Source organism: Rhinoraja longicauda, chromosome 13 (genome assembly GCF_053455715.1).
Source record: "Rhinoraja longicauda isolate Sanriku21f chromosome 13, sRhiLon1.1, whole genome shotgun sequence".
In the NCBI taxonomy this organism is placed as follows: Eukaryota; Metazoa; Chordata; class Chondrichthyes; order Rajiformes; family Arhynchobatidae; genus Rhinoraja; species Rhinoraja longicauda.
In genome coordinates, this window is record NC_135965.1 from 49932732 (window position 1) to 49953114 (window position 20383).

Below are 20383 nucleotides of genomic sequence, written 5' to 3' on the forward strand. Positions count from 1 at the left end.
CTGGTTTAAATCAAAGGTGGACACAAAATGCTGGAGTAACTCAGCGGGTCAGGCAGCATCTCGGGAGAGAAGGAATGGGCGACGTTTCGGGTCGAGACCCTTCATCAGTCTGAAGAAGGGTCTCAACCCGAAAAGTCACCCATTCCTTCTTTCCCGAGATGCTGCCTGACCCGCTGAGTTACTCCAGCATTTTGTGTCCAACATTTTTGAAGGCTTGACGGGGTAGATATCTGGAAATTAATGGCAACATTACTGATCAAGATTCTGTCAATCTCCAATTTAAAAATACCCATTGACTTGGCCTCCACAGCCGTCTATGGCAATGAGTTCTACAGCTTCAACACCTTCCGACTAAGGACATTTTCCTCATCTCCTTCCTAAAGGTACGTCCTTTTATTCTGAGGCAATGGCCTCCGGTTCTAGACACTCCCACTGGTGGAAAGATCCTCTCCACAGAGCGAAACACTTACCCCCTTCTGGCATCCCTTGAGCTTTATGAATCCTGGCGTTTACAGCCTCCTTAGCGGAAATGAAGAAGATCCTTTTCTCAGCCTGTGCATAGTCCATTATCCCAAGTTCATCCACCAGGAAGTTTACACAGCGATCCGTATGCTGTTGCCGAACCTTGCATTACAAGGAAAACACAGGCTCATGGCTCAGCAATAGCAACAGGAAATGGATGCAATTTTTTTTCTCTCATATACATGTGCATTCATAGCAACTAGTAAAGTACCTTTTGACACAGCTTGCACTAACCTCTCACAGTAGGGTTTTTACAACCATAAAGATGCTTCCTATCGATTCAGGGGCATGAATTACATAAAATGGAAGTGGTTTTCAAGTTATTTAAAAAAGAACAAAGTGCTGGAGTAACTCAGCGGGTCAGGCAGCATCTACGGAGAACATGGATAGGTGACGTTTCAGAGTGCTGGAGTAACTCAGCGGGTCAGGCAGCATCTGTGGAGAACATGGATAGGTGACGATTCGGGTCGGGACCCTTCCTCAGACTTTGACCCTTCTTCACAGTCTGAAGAAACATCCCAACCCAAAATGCCATCTATCCATGTTCTCCACAGATGCTGCCTGACCCGCGAAGTTAGTCCAGCACTGTGTCTTTTGTTGAAAACCAGTATCTGCATTTCCTTGCTTCTACAAGTTATTTAAAAGTTCTTCCTAGTTAATGGCAGATGAATGAAACGTATTCTGTATTTGTAATTCCAACCCAGACTGTTAGTAGTGTGGAACACTTTGATAAAGTTTGCAATGCCTTTTCAAAGTAAGGTTTTCTCAATGAATAAACGTTTCCAATCGATTCAAGAGCACAAATTAAATAAAATGAAGAAGGGTCTCGACCCGAAACGTCACCCATTCCTTCTCTCCAGAGATGCTGCCTGACCTGCTGAGTTACTCCAGCATTTTGTGAATAAATACCTTCGATTTGTGCCAGCATCTGCAGTTATTTTCCTACACAAATAAGTGGTTTACAATGTTATTTAAAGCAAGCAATTAAGCCTTGCTAAAGATAGACACAAAGTGCTGGAGTAACTCAGCGGGTCAGGCAGTATCTGTGGAGAACATGGATAGGTGACGTTTCACAGAGTGCTGGAGTAACTCAGCGGGTCAGGCAGCATCTGTGGAGAACATGGATAGGTGACGTTTCACAGAGTGCTGGAGTAACTCAGCGGGTCAGGCAGCATCTCTGGAGAACATGGATGGGTGCCATTTCGGGTCAGGACCCTTCTTAAAACTCAATTTTATTACATCATCCTGGTTGTCTGATCTGCTGAATCTAACCAGCACTTTGTTTTATTCCGGGTTTCAGCATCTGCAATTTCTTGTTTCTCCAAGCAATCTAACTACACCCTTATTCAATTTGGTATTTAAGTATTTTTTTAAACCCATTAAATGAAGGGCCACATTAGCCAGCAATGTCTGATATCCAGACATGACCATTTAAGCCCAGTTTAGAAGCACTATCCATTAGTGACTTGCCTCTTCCATGTACTCTGGCTCAGAAGCAGAAGCATCCCAGCGATTATTCAGGATGAAAATATTTGGCTTCGAAAGTCGCTCATTAACTTTATGAAAAAACTGTTTCTCCTGAAAGTCAACATAATGGAAGAGTTAAAAATTACGCTGAATATCCAAAATTCACAATAACATTCACAATAAATCCCAAACGGTCACGGGGAGAAGGTACAAACTCCGTACGGACAGCACCCGTGGTCAGGATTGCACCCGGATCTCTGGCGCTGTGAGGCAGCGACTCTACCACTGTGTCACCTGACTAAGTATTGCGTTTACTGGACCTTTATGTATGCAGGAATTTCATTGTTCTGCTGTCAGTATATATGATAATTAAACAGTCAACCTGACTAATGATTTTAGTCGGGATCGGACTGGACGTTGAAATTGGTGGCAAATCCTGGCAACTAGCGCATGCGGTCTCAATGGACCATTTCTATGCTCTGTACACTAATCGGGGATTGTACTTGGGAATGGCAATAGTTTACTGACCTGTTTGCAAAAAAAAGAATTTCACTGTACGCATGTACATGCGACAATAAAATAGTCTAAAATTGATCGATTTCTGGACGAGGGGTTTAGGAACAGAATAAGCCTGGGGGGCCTTTATCTGACCTTGTGTTCTTTATATCATTTTTTTTGTTCAGTTTAATCTCGAGTTATATTTATACAATTTGTCTAATTTTCAATAACTGTTAAATTTTATACAGGTATATTCATTCATTCGTACATGTGCCACGAACAGAGTTAGAAAAAAAAGATTGGGAATGATTAAAAAAAAATCTTCCCAATATTTGTCTAATTTTGTACCAAGAATAAAAAGCATTCACTTGCCGTTTGCATTAGTGTCGATTCTGAATTTGCAACTAACACAAAGACATCAGCATCCAGGCAGAATTTGTCAATCCAACTATCCAACTCGGTGGTTACATCTGTACCAGGGCTACAGAAGATAACATCGGTTCACATAAATACACACAACATATATTCTGAAATTCCGCTAAAATGCACTGGCAATTATTACAAATTAATATCAGGAAAACAAAAATGCAGAAATTGCAAAGAGGGTCTTGAAACTCAATGTCATGGAGAAATCCACCATCAACTTATGGAGTAGGAAAAAAACTGCAGATGCTGGTTAAAATCGAAGAATCGCGCAATGCTGGAGTAACTCAGCGGGTCAGGCAGCATCTCGGGAGAGAAGGAATGGGTGACGTTTCGGGTCTGAAACTCCCTGGTCCACTCCCACCCAAACAACCCCCTCCCGAGGTATTTCCCCCTGCAACCGCAGGAGATGCAACACCTGTCTCTTCACCTCCCCCCTCGACTCCATCCAAGGACCCAAACAGTCTTTCCAGGTGAGGCAGAGGTTCACCTGCACTTCCTCCAACCTCATCTACTGTATCCGCTGTTCCAGGTGTCAACTTCTCCACATCGACGAGACCAAACGCAGGCTCGGCGATCGTTTCGCTGAACACCTCCGCCTAGTCCATTTTAACCAACCTGATCTCCCGGTGGCTCAGCATTTCAACTCCCCCTCCCAATCCCAATCTGACCTTTCTGTCCTGGGCCTCCTCCATTGTCAGAGTGAGGCCCAACGCAAATTGGAGGAACAGCACCTCATAGTTCACTTGGGTAGTTTACACCCCAGCGGTATGAACATTAACTTCTCTAACTTCAGATAGTCCCTGCTTTCCCTCTCTATCCCCTCCCCCTTCCCAGTTCTCCCACTAGTCTTCCTGTCTCCGACTATATCCTTTCTTTGTCTCGCCCCCTCCCCTGATATCAACTTAGGGAGAATGCCTATGTGTAGATATACAACTAAATGCAGAAATTGCCATCGCTAAGAACTTTCTTCAAGGTCAGTAGTGAACACCTATAGCGGCACTTTAGGCTTCAAAATCCACAAAAGAGAATCAGATACCACAGGAATGATGTTTCGAATGATGAGAAGAGTGTTGTGCAGCAATGGAGCAACCAAACAAATTATAATTTACATCAATGTGAAATTATTTTGAACTGATCTGACCTGTCCATTAATACCAAGTCATCCCGAAGAAGAGCACATTTTGATTTTGGCCAAAACACACGGACGAGACATCCAGCGTCCAAGTATTCATTCTGGTGTAAAGCATGCGCCAGCTGGTTCACAGTCTACGGGCAGAGAAAGATGTAGTACTGCACATTGCACTGATGCACATTGTTCCATAACATTGGCGATATATAATGTGAATGAGAAGGAAATTAAAAGTGATACCATCGAGAAAAAGAAACAGACTGTAATCAACAGGGCAGAGTTTAATGTCCAGATTACTTTATGAAAAAATGAACATGAAACATAAAGCGCCTCTCCCAAGATGATGCAAATGCCTAGACACTGCTTTGTGGAACTCAGCGGGCCAGGCAGCATCTGAGGGGGGTAATCTTCCCAGCTATTATAGGCAACTGAACCACAGCGTCCACAGTCGTCTGTGGCAATGAATTCCACAGATTCAGTATCCTCTGGCTAAAGAAATTCGTCCTCATCTCCATTCTAAAGGTACGTTCTTTTATTCTGAGTCTGTGCCCTCTGGTCCTAAACTCTCCCACTACTGGAAACATCCTCTCCACATCCACTTTTTCTAGGCCAATCCAATCAGATAATACAAATTATAACTCAAGCTCAAATACAATCGCCCGGCTCGGCCGCGGGATGTTTCAGCGCCCGGTGCGGCTCGGCCGCGGGGACTTCCATCCCCTTGCGGGGACTGTGCGGGTCGGTCGGGGACGAGCTGTCTGTCTGTGAGCGTGGGGAAGAGAGTGGAAGTTTTGTTGCCTCCATCACAGTGAGGGGGTGTTTGGGGTCACTGTGATGGACGTTTGTGTTGGGGTCATGTGTCGTGTGTTCTTTTTTGTGTATGACTGCTATGTAATTTCGTTCGGTACCTTGGTACCGAATGACAAATAAAGCTCTGTTGACTGTTAGAGCAAAGGGAAAGATGCAGAGTGTAGAATATAGATTGTAGAGCATCAGTTTCAGAAACAAAGTCCAACGCCCACAGTGGGGTAGCGGTGAATCGGACAGTGCCTTAGCTTCTGGAAGGACCGTTCAGAAGCCTGATAACAGAGGGGAAGAAGCTGTTCCTGAGTCTGGTGGTGCGCGCTTTCAAGCATGAAATATTCCCCATTAAGTGAAGCAGATGTTATATATTGCAGATTGTAGATTAGTCAGGGAAGCTGTCTCCTTGGGGCGGGGTTAGGATTACCATCGGGGAATGATGAGTTTGGAAGCGAGATTAGGAACAAACACTTCTATGTTCAGGATATGTTTGACCTTAATTGGTCTTAAAAGCAGAGCTGTTTCATTTCAAAACGACATTACTGAATCTATATATTACTAAAACTCTCATCTTGCATGTAGATTCGTACATATGTTGGTTTACATGTCAGTTTGATCCCGAAATACAGCCACAACAGCGCAACAATTGTAGGCCCACCCGACTCAGCATTCGCCTGCGGTCTCGATTAATTAAGTTTTGTAACATTTTAAAAGCAATGACCTTAATAAACTTTTTAAAAAGCGCTCCCCCCCACCCCACCGGGAGGACCAGCGTCCGTCCCGGCGTGCCCCGTGCCTGACCTTCCTCCCATGGTGCAGCGCGGCGGCAGAAGGTCAAAAAAGATGGCCGTCTCCGTCGAGCTGCCGCTGCAGGAGAGGTTTGCACCCAACAGGTCCACGGCTGATGAAATGGGCGCCTGGGGCTGGGGTGAGTGGCTCCCTCTCCCCTCTCTTCTCTCCCCCTCGCCTGCCCATGGCCCTGGGGTAGACTCCCCAGCCGGCAACGGGTCGTCAGTTGGGGGAGGGTTGCCGGGCCCGCGGGAGGGGTTTGGACCCAATGGGGTTGCCGAGAGGTTTGGACCCGATGGGTCCACGCCCGTCTAGTTACTGTCAAAACACAAAGTACTTGCGCCATAATGCCAGGATAAGTACTCAACCAAGAAATATTCACTCCATCATACACAGTACGTAAATAAATATAAAAGTGATTTTAATATATTTAATTCCTACTGATCTTAAATTCCCAGAAGCGCGTGTCCCTGCATAAACAAACACTTACTTTCACGTTCTTCTTTTCCTCAGAGTCTTCAGTCATCAAATAGGCTTTATCCCCATCCGTTCCTTCAACACTCAGGAAGCAGTTGGTGGTATGTCCAATGCCACTGGGCAGTACCTTGTCCCATAACATTGCGTTGATCACAGTACTCTTTCCATTACTTGTTCTATGAAAATACAAAACAATTTAAAGGAAATATTCTCTTTCGACATCACACAGAATTTTCTTTTACGCAGAAAATCCGCAACTCAATTCATTGAAGACAATGCCCCTCGACATATTTTCAGGCGACAATATGAAAGTGTACTCGAGGGCAGAAACATTGGTAATAGAAATTCAACTATCCATGGGGCAGCACAGTGGTGCAAGTCAAGTCAAGTCAAGTCAATTTATTTGTATAGCACATTTAAAAACAACCCACGTTGACCAAAGTGCTGCACATCTGACCAGGAAAAAAAAAGAAACATACAGTGGCAGGCAGCCAAACACAACGGCGCGGCCATCTTGAACAAAATGTTAATTCAATCACCCACAGTCCAACAACAAAAGCATTAAATAAGCATCAAAATTACACCCCCAAAAAACCCCCCAAAAACACAGTCCAACAATAAAAGCACTCAACAGGCACCCAAATTACCCAACCCCAAAACCCCCAAAAACACAGTCCAACAATAAAAGCGCTAAACAGGCATTCAAATTACACAACCCCAAAACCCCCAAAAACACAGTCCAACAATAAAAGCATCAAACAGGCACTCAAACCACCCAACCCCAAAAACACACAAAAAAAGAAACATCCATCAAAGAAACATCCATTACAGTGAGTCTCCTCCAGTCCTCTCCTCACTGTGATGGAAGGCCACAATGTCTTTCCCTTCTTCCGCTGTCCTCGCCTGCAGCCAGGTTGTTGTGGTTGCAGGCCGCACCGGACGGTCCGCAGCGGGACAAGCCCAAGGCGCGTCGCGTCGCAGCCGCTCCCGCAGCCTCCGAAAACGGCCGGCTCCGCCGATGATAAGTCCGATCCGGGGCGGGCGAACACGCTGCTGCCGCTGTTGCTGCACGTCGGGGCGGTCGTGGCTCCCGACATTGAAGCCCCCGCCCAGCAGAGAAATATCCCGCGGCGTATCTTAGGCCGCGCCGGACGGTGAAATGTCCGCGACCCAAGCCCCGCGATCCGGGGCGGGCGAACCCGCTGCCGCTGCCGGAGCTCCCGATGTCGGCATCCACGCGGCCCGATCTTAAGGCGAGTCGCATCCGCTCCCGCAGCCTCCGAAGACGGCCGGCTCCGGTGGTGGTAAGTCCGATCCGCGGGCTCTGCGAACCAGAGCCCTGGAGGCCGACAGCTCCAGGAGTTGGGCCGATGGTAGGCCGCAGCAGGAACGGAGACACGGCCCAGAAAACAAAGGTCGGGTCTCCGTTCGGAAGGGACACATATTTACAATGTTACAGTTTCCCCCTTCCCCCCCCACATACACACATAATACACAAACACAAAAACACCACATCACAACTACAATTAAGACCAAAAAAAACCAACAAAAACACAAAGACAAATGGACCGCAGGTGAGCCGCAGCTGCTAGGGCAGTGCCGCCATTTCAGATTGGTGTGGATGTGCAGTGGCAGTAGTGTTGCTGCCGTTCAACACTTACAATATCAGAGACCCGGGTTCCATCCAGACTCCGGGTGCTGTCTGTACGGACGTTTGTAAGTTCTCCCCGTGACCGTGTGGGTCTCTCCCCCCCCCCCCCCCCCCCCCCCCCGAGATCTTCAATTTCCTCCCACACTCCAAAGATGTACAGGTTGGCAGGTTAATTGGCTTGGTATAAATGTAAATTGTCCCTAGTCTGTTTAGGATAGGGTTAGTGCGCGGGGATCGCTGGTTGGCGTGGACTCGGTGGGCCTGTTTCTGCACAGTATCTCCAAACTAAATTAAACTATATTTTCAAAGTATAGCATGTGACCTCGATCTATGGGGAAATAGCAACAGCCTCCTATAGTTTCTCCACGTGGAAATAGTACCTACTTTGCAATAAGAAAGGCTGAAAATCACCACTGCAATAATTGGAGCTGTTCGTTTTCCACCTGAAAGTCCCTTGGGTTCTTCAATGAGGAAAGTAAATGTTTGTTGTTTTCATTTATTTGATGCTAATGACTGTGTGCCAAGTCCAATATGTCCAAAATGATGGATGGATTAAAAGGCAGTAATATTTTAAAGAAAAAAACTCTTTGCCTCCAATCCCTCAGTTAAAATTAAGATTATTAGGGTGGCACAGTAATCCAGCGATAGAGTTGCTGCCTCACAGCTCCACAGAATCCCAACTACGGGCGCTGTCTGTACGGAGTTTCTACCTTCTCCTCATGACCTGCGTGGGTTTCCTCCGGGTGCTCCGGTTTCCTCCCACACTCAAAAGATGTGTGTGTTTGTAGGTTAATTGACTTCTGTAAATTGTCGCTAGTGTGTAGGATAGAACTAGCATATGGGTCATCGCTGGTCAGTGCGGATTCAGTGGGCCGAAGGGCCTGTTTCCACACTGTATCTCTAAACCAAAACTACTATCATATCATATCATATATATACAGCCGGAAACAGGCCTTTTCGGCCCTCGAAGTCCGTGCCGCCCAGTGATCCCCGCACATTAACATTATCCTACACCCACTAGGGACAATTTTTACATTTACCCAGCCAATTAACCGACATACCTGTACGTCTTTGGAGTGTGGGAGGAAACCGAAGATCTCGGAGAAAACCCACGCAGGTCACGGGGAGAACGTACAAACTCCTTACAGTGCAGCACCCGTAGTCAGGATCGAACCTGAGTCTCCAGCGCTGCATTCGCTGTAAAGCAGCAACTCTACCGCTGCGCTACCGTGCCGCCCTACTGTTATGCCCAAATCAAATTCTTTCCTATGACCGAAAAAACAATGAATTTAATTATTTCTACGAGCCTTTCTAGTTCTAATAAAGTAAAAAAAATTGGTGACACCCAAACTAGCCATCGCCAAATCACTACTCTTTAGTCTATCTAACTTGAAATGTGGAGACTGTAGTTTGTCAAGCAACACCCTTTCCTTTTGGTCCCAGATTTAAAAAAGGTTACATTTTATACACCTAAAAATATAATCCGGGTCTCTAATCTAAGACAAGAGAATCTTGCACAGGAGAAAAGGAACAGGTGACGTTTCGAGTTGAGATCCTTCATCAGACTGAGAGTCGGGGAGGGGGAAACCAGAGGTGAGGGAAGGTACAGACAGTACCGTACAGAGCAGAGCAGTGTTCTGTACCTCATTCCTCTCATATCCCCCTCCCTTACTCTCGGGTCTCCATCCGAAACATTACCCATTCCTTCTCCTGACCCCCTGAGTCACTCCAACATTTTGTGTCTACCTTCAGTGTAAACCAGCACCCGCAGTTCCCTCCTGTACAAGAGAACCGTGCGTCTCACCTTCCAAAAAAGGCGACTTTCATGTGCCTCCGTTGCAGCACCTCGCGGATTCCGGCCACTTTAGAAGCAAATACTTCTATCTCTGACAACTGTTGCTGTGTTGTTATCTTCTCCAGGCCTTCATTCTGACGAGACACTGACAGAATCAAACAATCATAGTGAGAGCCAGTGAAAATAAAATCTTGCATTTAAAATTAAAAAAATCACTTTTGACAAACTAAAATGCACAAGGCAAATCAGGAATCACAAGTTCATAAGACATTGGAGCAGAATTAGGCCATTTGGCCCATCAAGTCAACGCTGCCATTCACTCATGGCTGATCTATCATTCCCTCTTAGGGCGGCACGATGGCGCAGCGGTAGAGTTGCTGCCTTACAGCGAATGCAGCGCCAGAGACTCAGGTTCGATCCTGACAACGGGTGCTGTCTGTACGGAGTTTGTATGTTCTCCCTGTGACCTGCGTGGGTTTTCTCCGAGATCTTCGGTTTCCTCCCACACTCCAAAGACGTGCAGGTTTATAGGCTAATTGACTGGGTAAATGTTTTAAAAAAATTGTCCCTAGTGGGTGTAGGATAGTGTTAATATGCGGGGATCGCTGGGCGGCACGGACTCGGTGGGCCGAAGGGCCTGTTTCCGCGCTGTATCTCTAAATCTAAATCCCATTCTCCTGCCTTCCCCCCCGTAATCCCAATTTAAGATGAAGTGGAAAAGATTTAATAAGAATCTGAGGGGTAACTTTTTCATACAACGGGTGGTGGCTGTATGGAACAAGCTGCCAGAGGAGGTAGTTGAGGCTGGGACTATCCCAACATTTAAGAAACAGTTAGACAGGTACATGGACAGGTTTGGAGGGATATGGACCAAATGCTGGCAGGTGGGACTAGTGTAGCTGGGACATGTTGGCTGGTGTGGGCAAGTTGGGCTGAAGGGCCTGTTTCCGCACTCTATGAATCTAATCATTGACACCCGTAATCACTTGACAAGAGAAAAACACTGAATCAAAGAAGACACCATAACAGTTGACAAAATTTTGGTCAGAGGTAGAGTTCAAGGATAATCTTAAGATGAGATCAGAAAATCAAGTGAAATAGTGTTTAGTGTTAATGTGCACAAGTGTGGTGAGGTACAGGTACATGAAAGTCCTGCTTGCAGCAGCATTGCAGGTACGTAGACTCAGAACTCTCAAAACAGAAAGTATACAAGGCAGTGAAAAGAAAAAAGGAAAGGAAACAGACTACACAAAAACAAAGATATTTGTGGAGAAACATAATTAGAAAACCAGTCATGGTAGTGCAAGAGGTGGGCAGTAGTGTTGGATGAATGTTGGCTCAATAATTAGCAGGCAATTCTGCCAAATGGGAGAAATCCCACAATGGCAGGGTGTGGCCAAGCACGAGCATGGTGCTGCCCTGGCATCAGCACTGGTGCCCCGCAGTGCTGCCCTGGCATCAGCACTGGTGTGCCCCGCAGTGCTGCCCCAACGTTAATGCCACTTCTCCCACTGTGGATGGTCCTCAGATGTACTTTCTAGGGGCACTTTAGGGAGTCAACCAATGTTGATCATTTTTATTGACACGTGTATCGAGATAATAGTGAAAAACTTTGTTTTGCATGCTCTGTAATCAGATCAGATATACATTAATGCAATCAAGTCAAGTCAAGTCAAGTTTATTTGTCACATACACATACACGATGTGCAGTGAAATGAAAGTGGCAATGCCTGCGGATTGTGCACAAAAAAGAATTACAGTTACAGCATATAAATAAAGTTAATAAAGTTAGTCCCTGGAGTTATAAACGTTGACAGTCCTGATGGCCTGTGGGAAGAAACTCCGTCTCATCCGTTTTCACAGCGTGACAGCGGAGGTGCTTGCCTGACCATAGCATCTGGAACAGTCCGTTGCTGGGGTGGTAGGGGTCCCCCATAATCTTACTTGCTCTGGATCTGCACCTCCTGATGTATAGGTCCTGCAGGGGGACGAGTGTAGTTCCCATGGTGCGTTCTGCCGAACGCACTACTCTCTGCAGGGCCATCCTGTCCTGGGCAGAGCTGTTCCCAAACCAGACTGTAATGTTGCCGGACAGGATGCTCTCTACAGCCCCAGAGTAGAAGCAATGAAGGATCCTCAGAGACACTCTGAATTTCTTCAGCTGTCTAAGGTGGTAAAGGCGCTGCTTTGCCTTACCCACCAGTGCGGCAATGTGCGTTGCCCACGTCAGATCCTCTGTGATGTGGACTCCCAAGTATTTAAAACTGCTCACCCTATCCACAGTAGACCCATTTATCTCCAGTGGCGTGTACGTCCTTGGATGTTTAGCCCTTCTAAAGTCCACAACCACAACAACCTGACTGCGGGAGAGGACAGCAGGAGAAGGGAAAGACATTGTGGCCTTCCATCACAGTGAGGAGAGGACTGGAGGAGACTCACTGTGATGGATGTTTCTTTGATGGATGTTTCTTTTTTTGTGTGTTTTTGGGGTTGGGTGGTTTGAATGCCTGTTTGATGCTTTTATTGTTGGACTGTGTTTTTGGGGGTTTTGGGGTTGTGTAATTTGAATGCCTATTTAATGCTTTTATTGTTGGACTGTGTTTTGGGGGTTTTTGGGGTTGTGTAAGTTGAATGCTTATTTAATGCTTTTATTGTTGGACTGTGGGTGACTGAATTTCGTCCAATATCGGATGACAAATAAAGCTATCTTGAATCTTGAATCTTAGTTTTAGTGACATTCAAGAGGAGGCTATTGTCCTGACACCAGAGCGCCAAATCAGCCAAACTCAAGTATCATAGGTAGAGCATAGGGGAAGATACAGAGTGCAGAATATAGTTCTCAGCATCGTAGCGCATCAGTTCCACAGACAAAGTCCAACGTCCGCAATGGGGTAGAGGTGAATCAGACAGTACCCTAGCTTATGGAAGGGCCGTTCAGAAGCCTGATAACAGAGGGGAAGAAGCTGTTCCTGAGTCTGGTGCTGCACACTTTCAAGCTTCTGTACCTTCTGCCGGGCAGGAGTGGGGAGAAGGTGGAATGACCGGGGTGGGACAAGTTACAAGCAACATAGCTCTAGATTACAATGCACAAGTTATGGCTCAACACCTGTTACTTTCTGTACATGCTGACAACTATTAGGTATATGAAAATATCCATTCATCGTTTACCTTCAATAAACCTTGCGCCTTCATTAACATATTCCAACAGTTGTTCAAAGATGGTGTTAATCTTCTTCTTAGCTTGTACAAAGTGCTTGAGTGGAGATGAACTTGTGTCTGCCATGGTTCAACTGTGTACAGAACACATTAGTAGGTGAAAGAAAATTATTCTAACGCAGTACCAGCTAACTTATGGAGCACATTTTAAAAAGAGTGTTTTAAAAAGACAATTAGCATCATCACGTTTAATACTATCCTGCTTTAATAATTATAGCTTTCTCCTGCCTGCTACAATCAGTCTAAAGAAGGTACCCGACACAAACATGGCCTATCCACGTTCCCCCCCAAGATGCTGCCTGCCCCTCTGAGATGGTCTGGCACTTAGTGTCGGAAGGAACTGCAGATGCTGGTTTATATCGAAGATAGACACAAAGTGCAGGAGCAACTCAGCAGGTCAGGTAGCTGGAGAAAAAGAAACCAGTGACATTTTGGATTGGAACCCTTCGTCAGACTCATTTTTGTCTTTTAAATGTTGTTATAGTACCTGCCACAACTACCTCCTCTGGCAGCTCGTTCCATTTCCCCACCACCCTCTGTATGAAAATGTTGCCCCTCGGGTTCCAGTTAAATCTTTACCCCCCCCCCTTCACCTTAAACCTCTGTCCTCTGGTTCTTGGTCCCCTTCCTCTGGGTAAAATACTCTGTGCATTCACCCTTTCTATTCTCCTCATGGTTTTATACACACCACTCGTCTTTGCTACAGAAGATCCCGTTAGTGCGTTAAAGTATCCAGGCTGCTGAGAATTCATTCATTTACCAATATAGTATATGAAAGCCGTACTTATTCAAGTCAACTAAACTCAGGCTGTATCAGCACATCCAATCAATGTCCAAAAACGACAACAATAATAACTATTCAAAAAAAGTTTTAATTTTCACTTTCATTTACTTGGAATCATTTCTTGCAGGTTACATTGAAAAATAGGTGCAGGAGTATGCCATTCGGCCCTTCGAGCTATTCAATATGATCATGGCTGTTCATCTAAAATCAGTTCCTGCCTTTTCCCCATATCCCTTAATTCCTTTAACCCTAGGAGCTAAATTTAACTCTCTCTTGAAAGTGTAGGCGATGCTAATTTCCACCCCTCCCTAAGAGTCTAGTGGGGTGGAAGCACAGAACCAGTGACAATAGACAATATGTGCAGGAGGAGGCCATTTGGCCCTTCGAGCCAGCACCGCCATTCAATGTGATCATGGCTGATCATTCTGTATCGCAGTTACAGATTTGAAAGGCACACTGTAAAAGCCGTGTGTGCTCCAGTATACAGTGGAGCCAGAGCATAATCCAGTTTTAGATAAGGAGACTGCACTATTGGGGTGGGGGGGGGGGGGGCTAGGCTAACCAACCCTCCACAAATATTCTCGCATGGTGAACACTCTCCACTCTTAACGCGCAGCCAGTTAGTGAGGCTGCAGGGAAACTATTAAAACTGAGTGCATCAATGTCACGTCAATCTGCTGCTCTGACTGACTCAGTGTCTGCATTTCGCAGCAGCAACTTCGGGCTGGTTTATTCCAAGGGCCCAGTCAGAGCCAGGAAGGCCTGTGCTGTGTGACTGTGTGATGTGAGAGACTCACCAGGCCAGGCAGCAGCTCGCATAAGACCAGGTCCAACCCGAGAACTAACGCAGCAACAGCACCATTGCAGAAGCCTGCAATTACCCACCTACCTACCTCTCTGGCTGCTGACAGGCAACAAGCCCAAGTGCAGCTCGTCCGCGGCCACGCGTGCCCGTGCCCGAGCCCGCGTGCACGAGCACTGCCCTCCGCGTGCACGCGCGTCAGAAGGCAAGAGTGAAGTTGTAAAGTCCATTCTTGCCTTCCCCCCTCTTCCCCGGGCAACTTGTGCATGCATGCGAGTTTCATTGTATTTTGTTTCTTCTCTCTAATGGTTTTAGTGCATTAAAAAAACAACACAGACGCTGCTCGTCTGGGTAACGAAATATGGATATATTGTTCTAAAATACATTTACAGAAAATAACCCGAGGTCATACGAGTGAACATAACAGCTGAACTATCACGAATCAATATAATGCCGGTACAATTCACCGTCCGTTCACTTGCAAGGTCACACTGACATTATGCCCTCCCTCCAATACAGCACACCGAGCTCACCCGCCCGTCAATCTGCTAAAATAAATCACCATGCCCACCCCCACTACACTGGGGTGCTAAACCCTAGAGTGCCCAGTTGCACAAACTAGACCAAAACCCTCGCCATGGTTAGTTTATTATGACCCTACCTGCTTCCTTCCTGGTAGTATTTTCACTTAGACAAGTGCAGCTTTAAATTGAGTGACTTTTATGAATGGTGACAACTCCATGTCACAATGCCACGGACTCATCTGGCACACTTGAACCGTTTTTATTGGACGACGGCCTTTATTTATCATGGATATCATGCACTCAAGCATGTTTTATATTGTCATTTCAACAGGCTAAATATTTGATTAAACATGAGTTTCACTACAAAGTGTCGAAGGGCAAACGCAAAGGAAATCTTTTCACTTCTGTTTACAAATTAACTAGGGCTTAATACTTTAAAGAGGGTTCTGTATAACAGTGCCCTCGCCAATGCCTTTACAATCTGTTAGTTATTTCAATTACAAAATTTGATTTAAGGTTGAAAGTGAGGCACTTACAGAACAGTGAAAGGCTTGGATAAAGTGGACGTGGACAGGATGTTTCCACTAGTGGGAGAGTCCAGGTCCAGAGGTCACAGCCTCAGAATTAAATGATGTTCCTTTAGGAAGGAGATGAGGAGGAATTTCTATAGGTGAATCTGGATATTTTTAAGGCAGGGATAGATAGACAGGATTGACCCCTTGGTCAATTAATCCGCCGTCATGGTCTCAACTTCCATTGCTTCGCCGATGATATCCAGCTCCTCATCTCCACCAAGTCAATCTCCCCCACCACACACTCTACACTGACAAACTGCATCACTGAAATAAAATCTTGGCTTCAATCAAATTTCCTCAAACTCAACTGCAACAAATCTGAAATCATCATCATTGGTCCAAAAACGCTCACCAAATCCACCCAAAACTTCATCCTCAATATTGATGGTCTCCCAGTATCCACCTCCCCTCACATCCGGAATCTTGGAATCATCTTTGATCAAACCCTCTCCTTCGACAAACACATCACAAAGACAGCCTTCTTCCACCTCAAAAACATTGCCCGTCTCCGTCCATCCCTCTCCTCCACAGCTGCAGAAACCCTCATCCACGCCTTCATCACCTCCCGTCTGGACTACTGCAACAGCCTCCTCTATGGCGCACCCTCAAAAATCATCAGTAAACTTCAATACATTCAAAACTCCGCTGCCCGTCTACTCACCCACACCCCGATCCGTGACCATATCACCCCCGTCCTTTACAAACTCCACTGGCTCCCCATCCCCCAGAGAATCCAGTACAAAATCCTCCTCATGACCTACAAAGCCCTCCATAACCTGGCCCCATCCTACCTGACCGACCTCCTCCATAGGCACACTCCCACCTGCACCCTCCGCTCTGCTGCTGCCAATCTCCTATCCCCCCACATCCGGACCAAACTCAGATCCTGGGGGGACAGGGCTTTCTCCATCGCTGCTCCCACCCTATGGAACTCACTACCCCAAACCGTCCACACTCACCACATTCAAAACATCACTGAAGTCTCACCTGTTCAGTACTGCCTTCAACCACTGAAGGTCACCTCACCTTCTGTCTCCTTTCTCTGTTCGTTTACTTATTTATCTATTTATTCACTTCCCAATGTTCTCTAAATCCCTGTAAAGCGTCTTTGAGTATATGAAAAGCGCTATATAAATGTAATGCATTATTATTATTATAGATTCTTGATTAGTACAGGTGTCATGGGTTATGGGGAGAAGGCAGGAGAATGAGGTTAAGAGGGAAAGATAGATCAGCCATGATTGAATGGTGGAGTAGACGATGGGCTGATTTCTGCTCCTATCACTTATGAACTTACAAACTTTAAAATTGGTGAATGAGCAAGTTAGGACCAGGTTCGGTTGCTGAGATTCATGTAGCACAGAAACAGGCCAGTTGACCTAACTCGTCCATGCCGACCACGATGCCCCATCTAAACTAGTGCCATATGTCCGAGTTTGGCCCTTACCCCTCTAAACCTCTCCTATTGTCCAACTGTCTTTCAAATATAACACAATGAAGTTCAGGTGCTCGTTTACACCAAAAATACACAAAGTACTGGAGTAACTCAGGGGGTCAGGCAGCATCTCCGGAGAACATGGATAGGTGACGTTTCAGAGTGCTGGAGTAACTCAGCAGGTCAGGCAGCATCTGTGGAGAACATGGATAGGTGACGTTTCACAGAGTGCTGGAGTAACTCAGCGGGTCAGGCAGCATCTCTGGAGAACATGGATAGGTGACGTTTCATAGAGTGTTGGAGTAACTCCGCAGGTCAGGCAGCATCTCTGGAGAACATGGATAGGTAATGTTTTGGGTTGGGACTCTTCATCTGACGGACTGTAGTAGGGGAAGAGAAAGCTGGATGAGAGGTGGGGCTGGACAAAGCTCTGGTAGATGGATGCAGGTGGGGGGGGGGATGATTAATAGATGGGTGAACAAAGGCTAGGGATGAAAAGGAGGGGGGGGAAGGAAGGGAGTGGAGGGAAGGGAGTGGAGGGAAGGAAGGATGGGGAAAGGGGGAGGAAGGGAGAGGAGGAGGGGAGGAAGGAGGGCGGGAAGGAAGGGGAGGGAGGAGTGCGGGAAGGAAGGGGAGGAGGGCGGGAAGGGGAGGGAGGAGGGAAGGAAGGAAGTAGGGAAGGAAGGGTGGAGGAAGGGGAGGGAGGAAGAGGAAAGGGGGAAGGGAGGGAAGGAAGGGGGAAGTATGTCACACTATCCTGCTTTAATCATTCGACCTTTCTCACCCCTACTACAATCAGTCTAAAGAGGGGTTCCGGCCCGAAACATGGCCTACCCATGACCTTCCAACATCTTCGTAAATTAAATCTTCTCTCTCCTGCTTAATGGCATCATATTATTTTCCGTCTCGGAAGGCGGTGTAGGCCAAGTCAGTGGATATATTTAAGGCAGAGAGAGAGCGAGAGAGATGCTTGGTTAGTGCGGTTCTGGTTGATTACTGCGCAAACACCTCATAAGTGAGAGAGTGAGTAGTGTAGTGGGCCATTTTGACCAAGTTGAGGAGACCAAGCGGGTGTCGGAGGTTATGGGAGAAGGGTTAGGAGGGAGAGATACCTCCTGTCCACACGGGCCGGCGCTGCTGTGCTGTGCTGTCGGGGGTGGGGGAGTTTCAGGGAACCAGCCGCTCAATAGACGACGAAAACCGCCGGCCGGCTGGCTATCGGCAGCGCGCGCATTGGCGGGCACGGTTGCCCCGCAGTGCGTCAGGTGGGCCGGCGCCATTGCCGTTGCCCCACAGCGCGTCACGTGGCGGGCGCAGTTGCCCCGCAGCGCGTCACGTGGTCCGGCGCCGTTGCCGTCGCCCCGCAGCGCGTCACGTGGGTCGTTGCCCCGCAGTGCATCTCGTGGGTCGACGCCAGTGCCGCTGCCCCGCAGTGCGTCACGTGGGCCGTCGCCCGTGCCGTTGCCCCGCAGCGCGTCACGTGGCGGGCGCGGTCGGCCACAAGTTGCATCACGTGGGCCGTCGCCGCTGCCTCGCCCCGCAGCGCGGCAAGTGGGGCTCGCAATGGATCAGGTGGGTCACCCTATTGCCCCGCCCGCAGATCACGTGGGACCGTCTGGTTGCCCCGCTGCGGATCACGTGGGTCACACCGCTTGCCCCGGTTGCGATGGCCAGGGAGCAATCCAGGTGGGCCCCGCCCCTACTGATCACGTGGTGAGCGCGATTGCCCCGCTGCGCGTCACGTGGTGGGGCTCGGCGCCGTTGCCCCGCAGCGCGTCACGTGCGTGGGGGCCATTGCCCCGCAGTCGCCATGGCGACGGCGCGCGACGCGAAGAGCCGTTGCTGGAGCCGGAGCCACGGCCGGCGGAGCGCGAGCGGGGAGGGGTGAGGGGGGCGGAGCCATGGGCCGGGCCCGGCGTCCATCGCCCCGCCCGCCCGCCCGGCATCGCCGCCGCCGCCGCAGCACCGGCCGCTGAGGCACCGGCTGCCCGCGGGCCCGGCCCAAAGGTAGGTGGCTCCAGCCCCTCACCTCCCGCCCCTCACCTCCCTCCTCTCCCAACTGGCCGCAGCCGCGGTGAACAACCTAACGGAGGGGGCAACACAGCACAGGTGGGGATGGAGCGGGCAAAATGGCGGTGAGGGGGGGGGGGGGGGGGTCGTGTTTGGGTAGAGAGCGGCTGCTGGGATGCCCCCTCCTGTCCCCGTCCTGCCCGCACCGGCACGGTGCACCGTGACCAAGTGACTAGTAAAGTGCCCGGGCAGATGCTGTATCTTACACACTGACACAGAAATGTTGGAGGGAAATGAGGAGAGAGAAGGAGTTTCGGGTCCACACCCTTCTTCACACTCGGCCCGAAACGTCACCCATTCCTTCTCTCCAGAGAGATGCTGCCTGTCCCGCTGAGTTACTCCAGCACTCTGTGCGTCTAAATACCTGGGGCAAGCTGGATCAGTGATGCCTGACAACAGACTGTGTCTGTGGTGGGAAAGCAGCATCTATCTGCACGTTCCTTGCACATCTGTGGTGGGAAAGCAACATCTGCACGTTCCTTCCTACACATCTGTGCTGGGAAAGCCACATCTGCACGTTCCTACTTGCACATCTGTGGTGGGAAGGTAACTCAAATTTCACTGTACCTTAAATTGGTATATGTGACAATAAATTGAATCTTAATTCTTGAAGGTTACTGGAGGGGGTGCTGAAGGATGGTAGGCACAAAATGACACAAAATACAAAAATGTAATCGCAAAATGTCAATCTGAAGAAGTGGCCTCAACCCGAAACGTCACCCATTACTTCTCTCCAGAGATGCCGCCTGTCCCGCTGAGTTACTGCAGCATTTTGTGACTACCTTCGATTTAAACCCACATCTGTAGTTCTTTCCTACACGTGCTGAAGGGTGAGATGTACAAGCAGCTGGGGTGGATCAGTGAGCCCGACATCACTGGTGGGAAAACAGCATCTGCATGTTCCTTCTTAAACATCTGTGGTGGGAAAGTTACTGGAGGGGATGATGAAGGGTCTCCTTTTCTCCAGAGATGCTGCCTGACCCACTGAATTACTTTGGCATTTTGTGTCTATCTTCGGTTTAAACCAGCATCTGCAGTTCCTTCTTACACATGCTGAATGATGGGATGTACAAGCAGCTGGGGTGGATCAGTGAGCTTGACATCTGTAGTAGGAATGCGTAGGAAGAAATTGCAGATGCTGGTTACACACCGAAGATAGACAATTCTACTGATTGTACGCCTCCTTGCACCTTCCCTCAGCTAATTTCTACATCTCCAGAGATGTTGCCTGTCCCGCTGAGTTACTTCAGCATTTTGTGTCAGTGTAAACCAGCATCTGCAGTTCCTTCCAACACAAATCTACTGATTGCATGCCTCCTTGTCACCTTCCCCTCAGCTATCAACGAACCATTCTATATTTCCTTATCAATTTCTGCTTTGATCTGTCGTTTTCACAACTTCCCTTACCCTTCCATAGGTCTA

At 47.9% G+C, this 20383-nt stretch overlaps 2 protein-coding genes across 5 annotated transcripts in view; one reads left to right on the top strand and one right to left on the bottom strand.

Moving 5' to 3' along the window:
• The window catches only part of LOC144599706 (mitofusin-1-like), a 44056-nt gene extending 25961 nt beyond the window's left edge, over positions 1-18095 (bottom strand). Inside the window, exons 1-8 of one of the 4 annotated variants that reach the window (XM_078410933.1) lie at positions 18004-18095; positions 12724-12845; positions 9565-9700; positions 6123-6285; positions 4055-4179; positions 2860-2968; positions 1993-2100; positions 471-624 (exon numbers count right to left, since the gene is read on the bottom strand). In XM_078410933.1, the coding sequence (XP_078267059.1) occupies positions 471-624; positions 1993-2100; positions 2860-2968; positions 4055-4179; positions 6123-6285; positions 9565-9700; positions 12724-12838 (910 nt within the window). In that variant the 5' untranslated portion in view covers positions 12839-12845; positions 18004-18095. Of the gene's footprint in view, positions 1-470; positions 625-1992; positions 2101-2859; positions 2969-4054; positions 4180-6122; positions 6286-9564; positions 9701-12723; positions 12846-14352; positions 14374-14448; positions 14545-15417; positions 15444-18003 lie in introns of those variants that run through there. The other 3 variants (XM_078410935.1, XM_078410932.1, XM_078410934.1) reach the window with 3 other exon arrangements.
• A 680-nt stretch (positions 18096-18775) lies between these two features.
• LOC144599707 (zinc finger matrin-type protein 3-like) overlaps positions 18776-20383 on the top strand; it is a 34829-nt gene continuing 33221 nt past the window's right edge. The window contains exon 1 of the mRNA XM_078410937.1: positions 18776-18898. The gene's annotated coding sequence lies outside the window, so the exon portion shown is untranslated. The remainder of the gene's footprint in view (positions 18899-20383) is intronic.